Below are 20,109 nucleotides of genomic sequence, written 5' to 3'. Positions count from 1 at the left end.
AACAGTGAAAAGCCTTACTCTCTTTTTTGGGAAGAAAGTAGGATTTGGCAAAATCCCTCTATCTCCACAAACACCAGCTGTAAAAGTCAAATTAACAAATCCCAGTTATGTTTACACATCCCATCATTAAGTTTGCATGCCATCTTACTGTGTTTTGGTACTGTTCTGAACGTGCTATTTTGAGACGCTGAAGCAAGCATGACACAACCACATAGGAAGACACAGCAGCAGTTTTCTTGCTAGAACAGGAGCTCCACTTGCCTCCCCACATGCCCTGTTTCAGCCCTCTTTGACATGCTGTGGTTACACTCACCCGGCTGCGTTTGCTGCACCCACCAGCCCTGTCTTACCCACATCTAAGAGAAGCATGGTAGTTGAGTCTAAAATTAGGAAAATCTTAGGCCATGCCTTCATCAAAAGGACACGTCACTCAAGGTCAGCTATACGTACTCTAATGCATGTACAAGAAACAAGACTCTGTCTTCTGAGTATTTGACAACAGCCCTCAATATCTGGCTCAAAAGTCTTTTGGTAAACTTTTGTCAAGTGACAAGAGCATCCTTCACTTACCAGACAGCATGGCCAGGACTTTTGTAACACTTCCAGCAGCAGGAAAAGGCAGCTTGAAGAGCATGAGAGCAGTAGCAAATATATTTATTTTAAGGAGGTAGAAGTAGGCCTTTTATACTGCCAGGCAGGAGGCTGCAGGAGGGCCAGCAGCACAGGACGCTTGGATGCAGATACACCCAGTTAAATTTATGGGCAATAACCATCACGCTCTGCGAGTATTTTTCTGAGTCATTTCTACTTCAACTTGTTACACATGATTATCAGCCTCTACATGAGAACTAACAAACAGCCAGCAAATAAAAAAGTTTAAAGAGGCCATAGTCCAAACTAGGTCTGCTAGTCTGGGTCCATTATATTCAAGTAAAAAAAAACAAAAAACAAAGGAAAGAAAACACATAATTAATTTGTAAAACCAAATGTTTTTAAAGTTACTACCAGTGAAGTTAAGAAAGCCTTAAGCTGTGGAAACAATACCAACTCCACTGAGCTACTACTAAACAGGCACCTTCTAGAGAGAAAAGTCTGGAAATTGCCAATAAGCAGGCAAGAACTAAAACATTTTTTCTTGTTTCTGGCGGACTTTGTACAAAAATAGGTGAGCTGGAAGGCAGCCAGCCTACAGAACCTGCTCGTGTCAGAGAAGTGTAGAAGAGTATGGTCTTGTTAGCATAAAAATAGCAGCAGCAATGTACCCGGCAGAGATTCTTTCAAGTGCCAGCTTCCACTTTGCAATGCACAAGCATCCACACTAGCTACTGTTTCTTGGGAAGCTGAGATACACATAAGCACACAGCTGCATAAATTAAAATCCATTGCTGGGATGCCAAGATTCCCAAACAGCAACAGCAGAAATGCACATTTGAGTATCCCATTTCATCCATTTCTGCAAGTTTAAACAGTACAGAGTTTGAACAATACTTGTAACTGGGGTAAAAAACCCACCAGTGTCTATTATTTTTAAACTGTAGGCAATACATGACATTGCTCCCCTCTAAACTGCAGCTCACAGAGGAGAAAATACCTGATGTTTTTAAGTTAATATGAACTCTTCTATAGAGACAGGCTGTGACTATAAAGGAGCAGGTGAAGGGTCTCTTTTCCAAGCACTCCTGTTTAAGGCACTGTTACTGGCCTATTAACAGAGCTGCCATTTTTATCACCAGTAACTACTGAAACTTTTAATATGCAAGTCATGAGGTAAAGATACAGCATTGGAAAACATTGCATACAGGCCTGCAGAGCCGTTGGATTTAGTTTACCTTTACCATTGAGATTCAACAGTCAGATTTCCCTGCAGCAGGAAGTCAAATAATGACTTTTTATGTCAAGAAAACATCCAATGCTCCGGATTATTTTGCCTGCATGAAGTAACTTTTAACACAAAAATAAATAGTTTTCCTTGTCCCCACCACTTGTGCAATCAAATGTGAACTTTAAAAAGACAGAAAATCACATGAAATTTGACTCTGTGCAAGAGGGTGCCACTGGCAAAGATTATGTAGGCACATACCCTAAGACTGAGCTGACTTCAGCCCAAAGCTGCATGTTGATGCCACCAGCTGCATGTGACATGTTCTAATACAGCTGAAGTCTAAACTAAAGAGTAGCACACTCAAAACCTTTACCACACCTCTACTGTAGTCGTCACATTTTGTCCTGTAAAGTTAATGACTTCTTGCCCTGTATGCCAGCACTGACAAGACTAATTAAACAAGCATGAAAGGCCAAGTTTCACATGAAGGGTAAGACAAGGTCCAGTTTCAAGACAAGAAATGGCAAATCAAGTTTGTAAAATATTTAATAGAGCAGTTTCCCAGTGGACTCCTGACCAGAATCATAACCAGACTTCTAAAAAGTATATATATTTTCAGATTTGAAAATTTATCTTTATTTTTTACAAAATGGATTCCAGGAAGTTTAAAAGGCAATATCATAGAGGAATTGGGGCGCAGAAATCAGGTGTAGTCATTCAAAGCATTCAAGTAGGAATACGGTCATATAAATATTTGAAAAGCATCTTTTATCATAAATGTTCAGAACAAAATGTATAACTCATTCCAAACTAAAAATTGAGCTTTATAGCACGTATTTCCCTGAACAGAAAAAATAAGTAACTTTTGAAATATTTCTAAAGGCCTGAAAGCTTTTTCCATGGTTAGTTACAATTAGAAGACTCGCCTTAGATTAAATTCCTTCCTTTCCAAATACGGAAAGTATTAACATCGGTCCACTGTTAAACAGACAAGGTGTTGCAAATGAATTCCGGTATGGTACGTTCCAGAAGGCCGGAGTACAAAGGTGCCGAGGCGGCTCCGAGTCAGTAGTCGTCGCCCCTGCTGACGACCTCCTTGCAGGTGGGGCGCAGCAGGATGGTGTGCTCGAACTGCGCCGTGTAGGAGCCCTTGATGTCGCACAGGGGCGGGTACGGGTCCACGATGCCCAGGTCGCACAGGTTCTTCAGCGCCATCAGGTATTTGCTCTCCCCCAGGCGATCCAGCCACCGGCGGCAGAAGGCAAGAGTGCCAAAGTTTTCGTTGATAACGTTTAGCAAGTGTTTCGCTCTTGGAAGCCTGGGAGGGGGAAAAAACCAAACAAGAATGTGCTGGAGAAGGAAGAGGTATCACCAGCGTGCGGTCACTACAGAATTAAAACACACCAACTAATACGGTTAGACTGCGAGGTCTTTTCACACTGCCTAGACTTGGGATGTCTTTCTACAGCAATCGCATGTTCTCTTCAGAAAATAAAGTGCACTCTCCTCCTGCAAAAGATTGTGAATCTATCTGCAAGCTAAACTAAACATAGGGACAAAAAATCTATTAAAAAAGAAAAGGACATTTCATTTTATAAAGAAAAACAGAATTCTTCCTGATTCAGAGTGGTCAGTAATCTGAAATAATTCTGGCAGAAGCTTGGTGGTTCAAAATGCTGAGTTTTCACTTCTGAAGTCAAATACTCAGTAAGCTTTTTACTCATGTTTCTTAGAATATACAGGCATAAAAAGTATATATTTATATATCTTCTAAGAACTAAGCTTAGTTGCAGTCAAGCAATTCCTCTGCGATCTTTAGTCTAATTCTTCCCATCCTCTCTCACATTCCATGTACGTGCTGTGGAAAAGCATGTCTGCCTGCTGTGTTTCTGACCAGAGTAGTCTTTGTTTTAGAAAATATGTTGCACTTCTAGAAATGACAAAATGCAAACCCAGTGAAACTAAAAATGAGGAATTTCTTCATTTTACAGCAATGCACTAAAACAAAAACTCAAAACTCTCAAAATATCCATAAAATAAAACGGCGCAAATAGCATAACAGATTCTGGGAACGGCAGAAGAAAAGATTGTGGCACACAACTACAGTACAGATGTTGACTAAAAAACCCACTATACATTTAATACACAGTGAATACAGAAATGTAATCTATCTGTAATTAATAATTTTAAAAAATAATGCTAGGAGGATTGAATTCTGAAAACATATTTTATCCATTTTCAGTTTCTTGGAAATAATTCCGTGTTATTCCACATTAACAATCAGAGTGTATTTTGTACAAATATTGCTACTACTGCCCTTCCAGTCCTCTGACAGCCTTTTAATTAGTGAAGAACATGCACTGTATCAAATTTGAATCCCAAGGGGGGGGGCAGCTTTGTCAAAAAACACCAACTAAATCCAACCTTATTGGCACATGCCCGACATCGAAGTTCTTCATATAATGAGAACACTCCATATCATCATGAACAACGCCTTTTCCTGTGCTACCGAAGGTTTCTATAGCATACACTTCACCTTCCTAAGGAGAGAAAAAAGGAATATGTTGCAATATGAAAATGTGACATTGTGTCATTCTGATAAAACATCTCAGTATTACACTTCTGAATACAAGTAATTAAATGTGAATAGATTAAATAAATTAAATGTGAATAGATTCAATTGTCAAACCAATGAAGAAAATAATTCAGCATGGAGATTTCACACATTACAGTTACAGGTATCTCCAAATCATCAACTATTTACATTTAGCAGCATTTTATTTCAAGCCAAAAACATCAGCATGTTTCTAGTCACAATTTCTCAAAGTCCTTGCAGCTAAAACATTGTCAAGGCATACATCTAACATAGCTAAGAAACTACATTTGCTAACTGGAAGTACTTCTTCTGTGCTACTCAGATACAAGTCCTAGGAAATATACAGGTCAGACATAGCTCACAGACACTTACTGCACCAATGAACTTTCTGCCCAATTTCTGCAAGAATTTTCTGATAACAGGTGCTAGTACATACCCTTAACCTGCTCATTTTCATTCCACAAGATTAATTTCTTCAAGAAATGAAGGTGATACCTATCTGCAAGGGCATTATCAAAATTCCAGCCAGGAACATACTGAAATGCCATTGCACAAACTCATTTCTGCCAAGTGCATTCACACATCCTTAACAGCAGGACTGTGATAAGGACTTAACAAGCTGGGGCATCAAACACTGAGGGACACTATGAGTTGTACTGTTTATTTTATTAAGCTACTTTTAAAGTCACCAGCCCAAAATAAAAAGCCATATGAAAAGCAGTAACAGGCTGCAAATTCAAGACAAACTCTTGAAGATGTCGCTGAATATTCAACTGACTCATTTATAAAAACCAACCCTCAAAAAGCACCGTACAATGCTGCCACGAGACTCACTTAAAACCCAGTTTTTCTGAATAAGGACCATCAGAGGCTCAGTTAGTCACAAAAAACTCCCTGGATGGCAGTTTGATACTATAATTAGCAGAGCACAGTACAGCAAGACCTTGGCTATGCTCCACATTCTTCATTGTCAAACTCACCATACTTAATGACGTAGGATTGTGTCCTAAGTAACCTACAGAAGCTGAGGAAATTAAAAAATGTCTTCTCCCCAAAACCAAACCATTAACTAAGTCAAACTAAGAAGAACACACAAGTTTTTCTATCTTCCTTTTCCAATACTCTTAATCCCTTTGCACAGGCTTATAGATAAGATAGTTTAAACTTTGTCTTTTTGTGCACATCATAGGTCAACAGCTATGATACAAGTGGTGGGTGACGAGAGTGAGCCTACCTCAAAAAAAAATCCTGTCAGGACCACACCTGTGCCTGTTCATCTCTTACAAGTCTCATCTATCCTGACAGACTTACTGGTGATTATTAGTGATGAGGCTTAGAATAAAATTAAAAGCTTCTTTCCTCATCACCCATCTTTTAAATCTTATCTCATCAGAACGAGCTTCAGTGAAAACGATGGCTAAATCTCAGGTTCCATGTTTGAATACTGCCTTCCCATCTGGTACCTCGTCACATCATGTAGAGCCATTGCCCTTCCCCTGCTCCAGAACACCACTGAAATCTTCCAACTAGCCTCTCACATTAACTACAAATACACTTATTTTGTATCTGCAGAGAAAAACTATACTGGAAGCTTTTCAAGAAAAATACTATCTAACAATACTCACAAAAAGTTATCCAAAACTACACTTCAGATGTATTTACCAAGAATCACCTGAGAGAATATTACAGAAGCAACAAACAAGGAGTATGAATGACCTGCAAGTCATTCAGAAAAACTCTGATTTCCTGAATTCCAGTTTCCCCCTAAATATTAATTTCTGTCCTTTTCCATGTTCCTAAATGCAACATTCTAACACTCCATTTAATAACATATACACACGGAGAAATAAATATGTAGGAGTTTCAGTAATATTACTGTGGCATTCAGATTTCAACAGTTTGTTTGGTGGTTTGTTTTTTAAATAGCAGTGTCCCAAGGCTTCAATTTCAGGAAGTGTTAGATACCTGAACACCCCAAGGCTAAAATGAAGAAGCCACTGAGATAGAACTACTCCTGTACAGGAGCATTATACAGTACAGCAGTTACTCCACTGCAATTATTCACCAGAATCACAAAAACTACAAATCACAAGTGCACAGAAATACTACTCTTGCAATGATACTGGAGAAATTTAACAGAAGGAATAAATAACTCAAGTTACCTCCATTCTTGTGGCTTCTCCTCCTTTCACAATGGGCACTGTTTTTCCTGCATGTATCCTATAGGGCCCAATGGAGTGTCCGTTCAAATTGCGGATTGGCTTCACTTTGGAAGAGAACAATAATATTAGAGGCAATTTCCTAACAAATGGTAAACCCTTTAAGGCAATTTGGTTTGCCATCCCATAATGAAAGTGTAATAGTGAGTCATCACACTGCAGAGGAACCAAATACAGAACTATCCAGGTATCTTGTACAAACACCAGCCACGACACAAGTGAGTTTTGTATGCTTTAGCAAGACTTCATTAGTAAGGAGCAGCAACTCCAACAGTAATAAAAGCTTATTAATAAAGCCAAGCAGCAAGTATCAAATTATCTGCACAGTTCAAAACTGCTGTTTAGCATTCATCTTATCATCTTATCTGTTAGAGATGCAATACCTGGAAGTATAAGCCAAGAACATTTCTCCAAAGGAAAGGCAAGCCAGCCATAAACATGTATTTACACAAGACTCATACCATACTTCTAGCAGAAAAGTCTTTTCAATGTCCTGAAATCAATATTTATACAAAACTATATACACGCACACACTTCTAAAACAACCATCCCTACATGAAGAAAATAACTTGCCTTGGTATGTTTTGCCATCAATTTCAACTTCATAAGACTCCATAACTTCTTGTATGGCCTCTCCCACATCACAGAGACGTACATCTATTCCAGCACACTGAAAATAAAAGCAAATATAAATGGAAAATAATCACATTTACTGAAAAAGACTATGTAAATTACTTACATAAGGATCATACCTTTATTCCAGTATTTGTGGCATCCTTTACAGCTTCTAATAGTCTGTCATATTTTGGATTGAATGTGACTGTAAAAGCACAGTCAATAATACGACCTGAAATCAGCAGAAGTTAGTTAGCTTCGTAGTATTTGCACTGAAGAACATTCTCAAAGTTTTATTTAATAAATGAAAACTAACCACTAATATGTGTTCCAAAATCTATTTTGCAAATATCATTGTATTGCAGGACTGTCGGATCTCCAGCATTGGGAGTGTAGTGGGCAGCACAGTTATTCAGAGAACATCCCGTAGGAAATGCAAGACCTGCATTTAAACCATTTTCCTTTATCAGCTTACGTGAGCAGTCTTCTAGTTTTTCACTGAAAGGCAGAGGGGAGGGACAAGAAAAAAAAGATCAGGACAGTTGTCATTAGTATTTCTTATGATGACTTCAAATAAATCAATGCAAGAACAAAACCTCAGAAAAATACTAAAGCAAATGTTTTTCTATCAAATCAAACTATTTGTATGCAAAGTAGACAGACAACCCTAGGCTGAAAAACATAGGCACAACACAACAATCTTCACCTATTTGTGTTGTTTCCTCTACCCTTTCTTGGGCAAAAATGAGTCTTTCCCTCTTGTTTTTAATTAAGTTTAAAATATTTATCCTTACAAGCTACATTTAACCCATCCTTCCTGAACAGCAGAGGTTAGACAACCAAAGTTTAGGCAAATTAAATGCATTCTTTAAATTTACTGTGATTTAAAAGAAGGTGGGGAAAAAGGAGGTAAAGCCTCTTACTTATTAAAAAAGTTTGATTATAAAAGGACCTTTTTTTAAAAAAACTGAGTGGTAACTATGATAAAATAAAACCTTGTGAGACTAGCATTTGTTTTTTGGTTTTGTCTAATCTCAAGATGCTAGCTACTGCAAATCCACAAATACACATCCAATGGTGCATTCTCCTTCAGTGTCAGTGAATGAGGTAAACTGCAGCTCACTGCAGTGCACCAAACTGATTTTAAGAAAGCCAGAGAAACATGAAAAACGAGAGCGTATTTTAATCAGCAAGGCCCCACAGTCCCAGGTACTTTAGGAAGAACAGTTATGTTTTGAGAAAATGACTGCTTACAACAGCCAAACTGTATAATCCACTAAGACAGATTTGTTTCACCCAGACTAGTGAGCTGCCTTCCTTCTACTTTCCCTCATGGCATATTATGTCTTTCTGTTATCCTTGCACAGTTACCTTGGGGATCAGCTCTCATTAGCTTTCTTACTATCCTACTCTTGTCAGCACAGTCCTCAGTCACACCAGGCTGAAAGCACCTGATTTTGGAAGCTAAACTGTTCTGGATCAGTGCAGTACTTGGACAGTAGACATTCAATCTAGATAAACTGAAGGACAGAAAAAGTAATAGTTGGAAGAGTCACAAAATCAGTCCAGGCTAATTCTTTCTTTAAACTTAATCAAATTCACGTTAATCTGAATCCATCTGCTCAGTTATTTCTTACTATCTGAGAATAATAAAAAACCCCACTGTGTTTCCATCAGAAACATCAGTCAGTCAGTGAAGACCAAACAGAGTCCAAACCTTCCTGCCCTGGACTGAATACACAGCCATGCTGGTTTTATGTCTCCTTGCCCAGTCCCCGGCACAGGCTGCACCTCACTGCCCACATGGCATTTCATGACATTTCTGGCAAGCAGCAGCAGCAATGCTGCTATTGCTCCTTCTCCCAGCACCGCTGCAGAGTAGCAAAGGCACTGAAATCTAAATTAAGCATATAATCAAAGTAAGTGAACATCATGGAAAGCTTAGTTTAAAATTCAGTATAATCCCAGGCCCTGTAAAGCTGCAGAAGCTAAAAATGCAAGAGGAAACCTAAAGGAAATAATTGGCAACACTGGTTGTGTACCTCAGACACACATCTCCCCAACACTCATTACACAGTGAATTAAGCACACAGAACCGAGACTAAATCTCTCCTCCTCTGGAAAATGAAGAAAAATCTACAGCAGAGGTCTTCCAGAAGATGTGTGTCCTCACCAGATTTCTATCATTGTCATTCCAGGTTTTATCCAGCTCATAACGTATTTCCTCACTTGTCTGTGTGCCTCTGCAGCCTCCCGAAAATCATTCCAGATTTCCTCACTGGCTTGGTCTAGTGCTTTCTTTTCTTCACTGGTTGTTCTCCAAGCAGCAGTTCGCCTTGAAAATAAAGGAAATGTTTCAAACAAGTTACTGTCATCACAGCAGTCATTACAACTTCTGTCTAAAGCCTGCAAAGTGTTTATTAACCAGTCAGGTCTACATTCCCCTGTGTAAGAAAAGATCCTGATTTATACAATTTTCAGAATAAAGGAAGCCTATTAAAAAATATAATAAAAAATCTATCAGTGCCACAGACTAGCAGCTGTGAAAGCTGGTAACATCCTACCAAAGGCCCAGAGAAGCAGGGTGCTTGAAGTATGCCCGTGTTTTCAAAGAGACAGAACAGGTGCATAAAATTCATATTTATGCCTGCAATTCCACCTTAAGTTTAGCTGTGCAAAAAAACTGCAACAGGCTCTACTCATGCAAAAAGTGTATTTTTTTCACAATCTTATTCATTCAGACAGTGTTGTTCCTGCATAGAGATGAACCTCAGCACTGTAGTGTGGCTGCTTGGCCCAGAAACTGTTGCTGACACAGACAATAAGCATCTTCAAAATTTAAGAGCTTGCAGTTACAGCATTCTTTTCAGTCACACTCAGAATATTTAGGTAATAACACCTAACACAGTGCATGGTAAGTATGACACATGCCAGACTGTTACTTTCTAAATGGGCTGGATGGTGAATTAACATTTGTTACAGGAGAGTACCACTCATTCTGGTTCTTTGGTAGGTTCATAGAACAAATACATGAATATTTTTAATACAGGATTAAGTATATGATTAGCTTTGAATATATTTTGTATTATGCAAAAATCCATGCAACTAAATGCAACTAAGGGTCCATGAAAGCAAATAAACAAAAACATAATTAAAGTACTCCAACAACTGTCAGAACTTAGCTAGAAGACTACTCTGACTAAGAAGCAGAGATAACCCTTTAAATGGTGAAGTGGCAGCCACATAATAGTGCAAAAAACCCTAGCGGTGACTCAAAGAACTCTGTACATGCTGTGCAAGACAAAAACTACTAAGAACAATACACAGCTACACAGGCTGGCATGGGGGTCTTCAAAGAAAGTGGGTGGTGGACAAGATGGACCAAAGATGCTGAAACACACCAATTTTCAAATTTAGAAATTAATGCAAATTAATTGATTCTAAGCAAACAACTGACTACACAGAGTGTAAAGGATTAGGTTTTGAAATCCAAAGGTGTAGCTTTTTACCTGTTTCATACACACATAACTTAGCTCCACTTTGAGTTTTCCTTACAGCCAAAAAACAGGTACAAGTGAACCAAGAGACTATGCCCTTGAGGTTTGCTGCATTTTGAACTATGACTATACAGTTGCATGTAAATTTCTAAGTATATATATCTATACTGAGTATTTCAAAAGAGTTGAAAAGATAAAGGAGGATAACAGCCTATTCCATAAATCTTTCTCAGGATGATCAGAGGATATGAAATATTTTCTATTTCCATTTTGTATTTCCTTTTGTTTCCATTGAACTTTCTGCTCCTTTTCAGATAAAAGTGCGAAGCAGAAATCCCACATTTACTTTCTGAGCAGTTTCTTGCTCCAATAGCAAGCATCACACACACTACTCTTACAATTTGCCTCAATCTGGCAAATTCTGCCAAAAAAAGAAAGCAACGTGCTGTAAAACCTGGGCCCCTGCACTGCCACTAGGAAACTGGACTTCTGCCAGCACAGAAGTCATTGAAGATGGAAAAGGTGCACTGCAGAAAAACACTGGGGACAGAGACTCAAAGATCCTTTCAGACTGTTCTGGATTCCAGCAGTGAACACTCCTTGGTAGCAAGAATTGCTGACAGGGTCTGGGCAGCTGCTCTGCCATCTGTCACAGACTTGAGTGCAAACTCCAGCAAACTGGCAGGAAGCCATCCTCACTCTGTCTTACTGTATTTCAGCACACAGTCACTTCACACAAGTCAACTGGGGGACAGAACTGCTTCTACATGTAAAAACACTGTATCAGACCCAAAGCGTTTTGCTGAAAAAGCTGCACCCGTGCCATCTGGGAGCTCAGGAAAGGAGGCAACAAGAATTTCTGCTAGGACACATGAAAAATCAGTTGGTCAGATGAAGGCCTCATGCCAAACATCAAGTCCTCTCACAGGTACATGAGCTAACAAGCTTTTTTTTTTTCCTAATGTGCTGCCTATCACATGTCAGCTGAAGAAATTCAACTCTTGCTCCAAGCCACTTGGTCCAGTTTTTCATTCCAGTTCACAGCCTGCAGTCTTCACCAGTACAAATTTTTATAGGACCACACTGTGATTTAGATTATAGTGATCAAAGAAATACAGAAAAGAATTTCCCCAGATTACCTTCACCAGATAATCCAGACATGCTGGAGGGAAGGGATGCCATCCAGAGAGACCATTATAGGCATGAGAACCTCATGAAGTTCAACAAGGCCAAGCGCAAGACTCTGCAGCCTGGGTCAGGACAATCCCCTCACAAATACAGGCTGAGTGAAGAATGGATTGAGAGCAGCTCTGAAGAGAAGGATTTGGGGGTACTGGTGGACAAAAAGCTCCACATGACCTAGCAATGTGCACTCACAGCCCAGAAAGCCAAATCATACACTGGGTTCACCAAAAGCAGTGTGGCCAGCAGGTGAAGGAAGGCGATTCTGCCCCTCTACTCCATTCTTGTGAGACCCCACATGGAGAGACACATTGAGCTCTGGGGCACCCAAGAAAGATGTGGAGCTCTTTCAGTGAGTGTAGAGGAGGGCGGCAGAATTAGGGGTTTTTATACCCTACAGAGGTTTTGGAAACTGTCCAATAGAAAGGGTCAGGGAAAAGTGACCTATAGGCTTACAGAGAGATAAGCAGGGTCCAAAAGGCAGAAGAGAGGGGCTTCTAAGGCCCGAGTCATCGTGACTTGGCATTTCCTAGCTCAGGCTTCTGACCTCCAAGGAGGCCTTGCAGGCCCTGTGCCTGCTGCAGAGGGCCATGAAGATGGTATGATCATGGATGTAAGCACCACTCCTGTGAAGACAGGCTGAGAATAGGTGGGGCCCTGCAGCCCGGAGAAGGCTCTGGGGAGACTACACAGCACCTTCCAGAACCTGAAAGGGAGAGCTTTTCTCCAAGGTCATGTAGTGACAAGACAAGGGGTAATGGCTATAAACTGAAAAAATGGTAGGTTTAGGTTAAAAGCTAGGGAGAAATCCTTTACTGTGAGGGTATTAAGGCACTGAACAGGCTGCCCAGAGGAGTTGTGGAAGGTGTCCCTGCCTATGGCAGGGGGGTTGGAACTAGCTCATCTTCAAGGTACCTTCTGGAGCAAACCAGTCAGTGACTCTGTAACAGGCAGAAACAAATAGGCAGGGTCAAGAATTCCTTAACTCTACTTTAACAAAATTGGTGTATCATGAAATACTGTTTATTTATTTTCTGCCCTCCCAGTTGTATCATTTCAAATTCCCACGTCTGCAAGAAAAAACACAAGCTTCAAAACAAAAAAAATTCCAAAAAACTGGAGATATAAAAATGTTACACCTGTTAGTCTGTTGTCTACGGAAGTATTGATTATCTGCTATTTTTTTAGGCTGAAATTTGAATGACACCCACTTCTAGCTGAACTTCTCACACAAAATACATAATTGTGGGTTGATGAGAGGTAACTTTAGAATGCACATGACATTAACAGTTAAGAATAGAAGTGCATCTCTTAAAAAAATCAAAGGCAAAACCCTACTGACCTCAGCATGAATAAGACATGGCACAAAAATGCTCCACCAATATATAAAATGAAGGAATTACTCAGAATATGAAATATCCTGGCATTAATGTCAGCTACTAATTTAAGTAGTGGCTTATATTAGGAAATACTAAAGTAGCATAGTAAGATTTGAATATTTAAATTAGGAAGAAAACTAAACACATATTTGCTTAAGCACATTACATGAGGAAACTATTTCAGGCTCCTCAGAAGCATATATTCTTCCTCCATAGCAGAACATCAGGTACAGAAAAGACACCCCACTTGAATCCTGCTGTGAAAGAAGGCTTGTTTTTATGGCTTTTGTCCTTTTTCTTTTCAATAAATAGTAGTTAAACCAGAGAAAATATTTTCGTCTTCAATAGCTGAATATGTATTAGAGATGTAAAAACAGTATGCTATTTGTTAATAAACTATGTACATGCTTAAGTTGTTTATGATCTAATTTCCTGGTTTACTTAAATCATATTCTTATGAACATGGCCCAGGTTAAGTATTTAACTCTCAAACATTAAAGAATCACTCCTGGATCAGCCTGTCAGGACTATTCTGTGCAAGCACTCCATTAGCATGCTGATTTTGGAAACTGTGTTCAAACTAAAGTAATGAAAAAGAAGAAGCTTCCTTGAAAGCAAATTTTCATCTCAAAAATGAAACCATATTATTTGAACATAATTTATAGGGGGTACTGGAAGCATTACTTCTCTTACTTATTTTACTTACATTCCATGAGAAATAGGCACTAACTTTAAATAACCCATAAAACCAACATTTCAGAGTACTTTCATTCTGAAGTAAAAGTCACTGAAAACTAGACAATGCTTTCAGACATACAAATGCCTACCTATTCTCTCCCTTTGGTTTAAACTATTTTTTCAGAGCTTTGATTCAATATTTCCTGGGAAGTTTAAATGTTTTCAGTAATACCTGGTCTTTTCATTCAAATTTGCACACAATTCAAGCAAATTCTGTGCCATGCATCTCCTGTGTCTCTCCCAGGTAAAATATGACCTTCCACAACACTTCACATAAGAAAAAATCAGGAAAACTCATTCAAGTTGGTATGCCTTAGTTTCTAACAACGCACAAAGAAATAGTAGTCTCCTGTAAAAACATAAGGGTGCAGATCTCTGTTCCAGTAAGCCACTGGAAGCTGTTGTTTTAGTGCAATTGCACATTATTCACATATCATTATGAGTTACAAAAACAGGTGAGGTTACAATAACTACATGTTAATTCCAAGAGAGAGAAGCAAGTACAGAATATACCACGTAGGCTTTTAAATGAAATGCAGAGATTGACATGTCTCTACCAAAAAAAAAGTAACTAAAAGTTGGCATCTCAATGGCCACAAAACTGCTGCATAATATCTCATCTCCCTTAATTTTAAACCTTCACTTTTAATTCAGACAAAGTTTTTCTTACAAGCTGCCTACTGAAAGTCTGTCGGCGCCCTGGGTCTCAAGGGCCCCATGCCTCACAGCGATCCTGCTCGCACTGGCTACACCTTCATTAAAAAGGGTAAGGAAAGACAAACATTTCTGGCCTGAAGACCAGTATTCATTGAGTTCCTTGATAATCCAGTTAAAGAAAAAAGGGGAAAACACAAAGTACATTACTCATTTTGTCCATTTAGTTGCACATTAATATTTTTTTCAGCACATCAAAATGAAAGCATTTATTTCTTAAGCTTAAAACACTCACCCATCTTGTGTTGGTGGATATTCACATTCTTCTCCCTTTGGGAATACATTGCTGGGAAATAGATCACATATTGGAATAGAAGGTGGATCTGTCTGGACCTTAGCTGTTGAGTATAAGAAAGTGTTACACGTGGGACTCTGGAAACACTAACCATCTTATTTCAACCATAAAAGATAAACAGCAGAAGTTATTTAAGATCCCCTTAACTAGACTCTGGGCTTCTACCAAGACAACATCGTATCATAACACCCTCATATGACTTTGTTTAGCCAATGTCCATGGTCAATGAATGCCCTCAACATACCAGGAAGAAGACAGCTTGCCCAGACTTAGCCTACAAATACAAACTGCACCCCTAAATTTGTTTCAGCTGCAAGAACAGCACTTGCACACACTTAATACTAAGTCTGTATTTTTGTGCTTGATACCTACGTCCTTTCTTCTTTTTCTTCTTCTTCTTCTTTTTCCCAGTTGCTCCATCTCCTTCACCCTCTCCATCTATAGGAAAGAAAGTGCTCAGCTGAACATAAAATAATCTTAAAAGAACCAAAGTTTGAGCAAAACACAAAAACATCTGGACTATCTGGAAACAAATGGATTAAAAGACAACATCCAGAAGCTGCCACCAAAACCATCAGCATTTTCAGTCCCTACACCAAACACAGACCTAAGAAAAGAGTTCTGAAAGTTGACAACAAACATATCACCAAACAAAAAAGAGAGCTCAGGTAAAGTGTTTTCATAAAGTCCACCTTCATATTCCTCTGTTCTCAATTCAGGCAAACAGATGCCTGGAATTGTTTAAGGACACGAGAGAACTGTATTAGACACAACAAAAAGCTAGAAACTACTGCTTCCACCCCATCCTCTGATGCCTCAGCTAAAAGAACTGGCTACGTCTGGAAAGGCAAAGACCCCAAGAAGTAAAGATGACAGCACTCTAGGCCAGGGTAAATGTAATCTTGAGATAACAGGGAAGGTCACAAACAACACTGTCAGCAAAAGCACTGAATGTGTGAGACACAAGGTGGTCAAGCACTGGAACAGTTTTCCCAGAGAGGTGGAAGATGCCCCATCCCTGGAAACAGTCAGGGTCAGGCTGAATGGAGTTTTGAGCACCGTGATCTGCCTGAAGATGTCCCAGCTCATGGCAGGGGCTTGGACCAGATGACCTTTAAAGGTCCCTTCCAACCCAAAACATTCTATGAATCTGTACCAGTGGGAGGTTTCCAGGGAGCAAAGCAGGTAAGCACCAAGAATCAGCCACACCACTTACAGTCACATCTGGGAGGTAACAACAACCCTGCAGACTTCACATTTGGCTACATCAAATCCCCACGTACTCCATACTCAGGATTTCAGGTGCTATCAGCTACCTAAACCTTCTGATCCTAAACACAAATTCTTCTCAAAGTAGAAAAGTACTACTCATCTACATATAGAACATTTTCAACTACAGCAAGAAGTAAAATGAAAAGAACTTCTAGAATCAAGTCAAAGCATTCCATTTTTAGTGTATTTATCCAGAAGCTTGCATTTAAAAACCAAACCAAAACACTGACCAGCTGCTCCAGTCACTAGATTTCAAGCCTCTCACGATGGTCAATATAATCACAAATTTTATGCCACGATGAGTGCTGTAATTCTGCAGCTGGGGCAAATTTCAGTAGTGTCATTTCTGCCCCTCCCCAGCTCATTTTGGCATTAAGTATCTTAAGTTTCTGTAAAAAATGCAAATATAAATACTTTGTATCTATAATATAGTCCCAACCTACCAGATTCTTCATTAATCTGTATTTCATAGGCAACCAAAAATCCTTACCAGCGCATATAAATTTCTTTAAAATGTGATACCTTCGTCACATTTGTCTTGACCTTGAGCACTGCCCAAACCATTCATAAAGAAATTAATTAGACATACTCCAGTTCATTCACCAAGAGATTTCTGGATTATTTTTTTCAAAGGCTAGGCCTAAACTGAAGAGAAAAAACCCCCAGCATTTCTTAAATATCGTTGCTGTTGCTGTCTGGGTATTGTAGCTTTTTCATACATCACTGCACGTGGAACTGCCAGCTGCGAGCCAAACTAACCCTGTCTATGCTTTCATGCCCTTGAAGACTGCTGCAGACTAACTGTGCTGCCAGAAACACAACTACTGCATCTACCAACACTGTTTGTCTTCAAGTTACTTAGCTGCTAAGGCAAAAAACTGTCACCAGAAAAGCAATTTCAGATCTTTGCAAAACAGAAGTCCAACCTTCTATCATTTTGGTATAAGCCATTTAATAACTTAGCACAGTGTCATGCAAAAATGTTACATATCAGCATAATTTAACATGGCAAGGGACATCCAAAGAGCACTTCCTAATCTCTCCTAGAGTTCAAAAGTGATAGTCTCTTTTTTGAGGCCACCCAATTACATGCTTACCAAGAGGAAAAAAAAAGGAAAAAGGGAGTATGTATTTTATTGATTTTACCCTAATGCAGCATGTCTTACAACAACAATTCTAAAACAACACAATTAAGATGGTGAGTAGTGAGATCCAGTACAGGCAAGAACACAGCTGTCTTCAAAACACTCCAATGAGTTATAATTTTTCTGCAAAAGTATCCGTTTTACAAAAAACACATCCAAGTCTAATATGTGAAAAAAAAAAGATTATTAATTCAATCATAGCATTCATTGTTTTATGCTTTCTAATACTGTAATACAATTACTAATACTGTAAAAAGGACAAGAGAACACAGCAATTGATCTGCAACTATCATTGTTACTTCTCCTGAGATAGAACTCTAACTATTCTAATATTCAAATATATATTCAAAGATTTCTTTCCTTGGTATACAGTTTTCACTACCCTCAGCAACACTTCTGCCCGAAGTTGCAATGATGGCAAAGCACATATTGCATTAATTTTAACTCCACAACATGACAGACACCATAAAGCAAACCACAAGAATACACTTCTATGCAAAGTACCTGCATTAAACTCGATGCTGCAGATTGGTAATGGTCAAAGTTAAATTTGTTACTTAATACATCTCGGCACTCTGACTTCATTTTTTAAAACTTCCATACCCAACTCATTAAAATTACATTCCAGAAGGACAAATTCCAGCAAGTGGACTAAGAAGATTTCTAAGCAGACTGCTCAAAGTGTTGAGCCAACTTTACATGCTAATTCAGAAAAATGAAACTGAATTACCACTTTAAGAAATGTGTTTTCTTAAACATCCATTTCTGTTGAGAATCATCCATCAAACCAAAGGAAATACAGCACCTTTACTGGATCTTCCTACAGAAAAGATGGACTTGGTCTGGATTTCAATACAGCCACTTTCAAGGTTCTGGCTTAGAAAATCAGCCACATAGCACAAGCAACATACAAAGTGTGTGTCTTGCTTATGTATTAATCTCCCCCCAATTCAATATTAATGAAAAATTATAATTACAGACGAGCAAGTTTCAAGTTACTGGTAAAGACTGTAAAACCCATTAATTAAAATGCTCCCCTAAAATTTTCTCTATATGTTTTAAGCCAAGAATAAGAGACAGATATTTGGAACATAAACATGTACTGGCCATGGTAAAGCAAGTGAGAATGATTTATAGCTTATGTTATCCCAAACTAAACATTCCCCTTCAGTAAGTAGATCCTTGAAAACACAAACCTTTAACAAAGCCTGTATTGCTGTTATTTGTATATGTACACCTGTGTGACAGCAAAATCATTGACAAAAGAGTAGAATCCATAGATAGTTGCATCTCACCTCTCCAAAAAGAAACCCAACCAAAATCAAACCAAGACATCTGTAAACAGTCTGTTAAAAGGGAGCCTCGGAAGAAGCTGAAACTGGAAACGTTAAGAGAAAATGTAATTTATACTTGCCATCATCATCATCATCTTTTTCTTTCTCCTCTAGGGCTTGCTTGTCCAATTGTTTTGCTACATCATCAAGAGCACCTTCCATTTCTTTATCGTTTTCTTGTCCTGTTTGTAAAGTTAAAGTACGACTTACTGTAAAACATTAGCTCCACGTTAGTAAACAACAGCCCCCAAAGCTTTATAAAAACATTATGCTGTACTCACCCTACAGACACCTGAGCACCTAATGCCTTTTTCTGTTTTAAAGCAGCCCCAAAGTGTAAGGCTGTATAGGACAGTACAGTGACAGGTGCTATTAATGAAACCTGCATATAAAGGTAGATTAGCCCGACACTGCTGATGCCTTTTTTTCTGCCAGGTAACTAATTCTTCTTCCCATAGCAGCAGCCTGCTCTTGTGAGATAATATGGGCGTGAAGCAGTTAATTATAAACGCACAGCACGATCACGGCTAACCGATGGCCTGCTAAAACAAACCCAAAGCATCGCGCCTTTACGCTATTTGCCCAGACTTGCTCCAGCTCTCTCCGACACCTTGGGAGGGGTGCAGAGCCTCCATCAGGCGGGATGACTTTTACAGCGGCAGTCTTACACCTATCGCCCCTCGGGGCATAGGAGAGGATGAGGGAAGCGGTGGCTTCTCTTGCTCACACCGGAGCGGGGAGGACACGCCGGCCCCAGCCGAACGGCAGCAGCATCCTCCGGGCACCGCCAGCCCCCTCCGAGCCGCGGGGATCCCCCCTCAGCCCACACCGCTGCCAGGGGCCGGGACGGCGGCCTCGGCGGCGCCCCGCACCCGCACGCCGGGACCCCTGAGCCACCCGCGCCGCCCACCGCCGCGCCCGCTCCCCGGTGTGCCGGCCCGAGGCCCTCACGCCGCCCGGCCCGTCAGCGCAGGGACGCGGCGCGGCCCGGCCCCTACCCGCGGGGCCCGCTCTGCCCTTCTTCTTCTTCTTGCGCTTCTTCTTGGCGCCATCCTCGGCGCCGAGCCCGGCCGCGCCGTCCCTGTCCTCGGGCTCGGGGGGCAGCTCGCCGTTCAGGTGCTGCTCCCGCTCCTCCGCCCGCCCCACGCCCGCCATGTCGCCGCGGCCGCGCCGCCTCGCGCGCACGGAGCGAGCCGGGGAGAGCGGCGGGGCCGGCGCCACGCTCTGTGGTGCGCGCGGGGCACGCCGGGACGGTGGAGGACTCCGCCGGGAGGGCGGGAGGGGGCGGGCCCTCAGCTCCG

The 20,109-nt window shown here is 40.3% G+C and overlaps 1 protein-coding gene across 1 annotated transcript; it reads right to left on the bottom strand.

The window, feature by feature from the left end:
- Positions 1 to 2,350: 2,350 nt before the first annotated feature.
- Positions 2,351 to 20,064, bottom strand: METAP2 (methionyl aminopeptidase 2). Its single transcript, XM_041409784.1, has 11 exons — positions 19,807 to 20,064; positions 18,889 to 18,990; positions 15,430 to 15,495; positions 14,998 to 15,100; positions 9,426 to 9,587; positions 7,569 to 7,750; positions 7,390 to 7,484; positions 7,211 to 7,307; positions 6,581 to 6,684; positions 4,247 to 4,362; positions 2,351 to 3,140 (listed from the first exon to the last, which is right to left on the bottom strand). Exons 1-11 carry the CDS (start codon positions 19,961 to 19,963, stop codon positions 2,888 to 2,890), a joined length of 1,437 nt encoding a protein of 478 aa, XP_041265718.1. The 5' UTR covers positions 19,964 to 20,064; the 3' UTR covers positions 2,351 to 2,887.
- Positions 20,065 to 20,109: the final 45 nt, after the last annotated feature.

Source organism: Onychostruthus taczanowskii, unplaced genomic scaffold (assembly GCF_017590055.1).
Source record: "Onychostruthus taczanowskii isolate IOZ18803 unplaced genomic scaffold, ASM1759005v1 scaffold31, whole genome shotgun sequence".
In the NCBI taxonomy this organism is placed as follows: domain Eukaryota; kingdom Metazoa; phylum Chordata; class Aves; order Passeriformes; family Passeridae; genus Onychostruthus; species Onychostruthus taczanowskii.
The sequence above is the reverse complement of the archived record's forward strand: the minus strand, read 5'-3'. Positions and strand labels throughout refer to the sequence as shown.

What these genes read in the sequence shown, in the direction of transcription:
- METAP2 (XM_041409784.1), bottom strand. Translation starts at nt 19,963, where the DNA reads ATGGCGGGCGTGGGGCGGGCGGAGGAGCGGGAGCAGCACCTGAACGGC. An exon ending in GAAGAAAAAGAAGAAAGGAC is followed by an intron (nt 15,101 to 15,429) that starts GTAGGTATCAAG and finishes TATACTCAACAG; the next exon opens with CTAAGGTCCAGACAGATCCA. An exon ending in GAGAAGCCACAAGAATGGAG is followed by an intron (nt 4,363 to 6,580) that starts GTAACTTGAGTT and finishes TTCTCTCCTTAG; the next exon opens with GAAGGTGAAGTGTATGCTAT.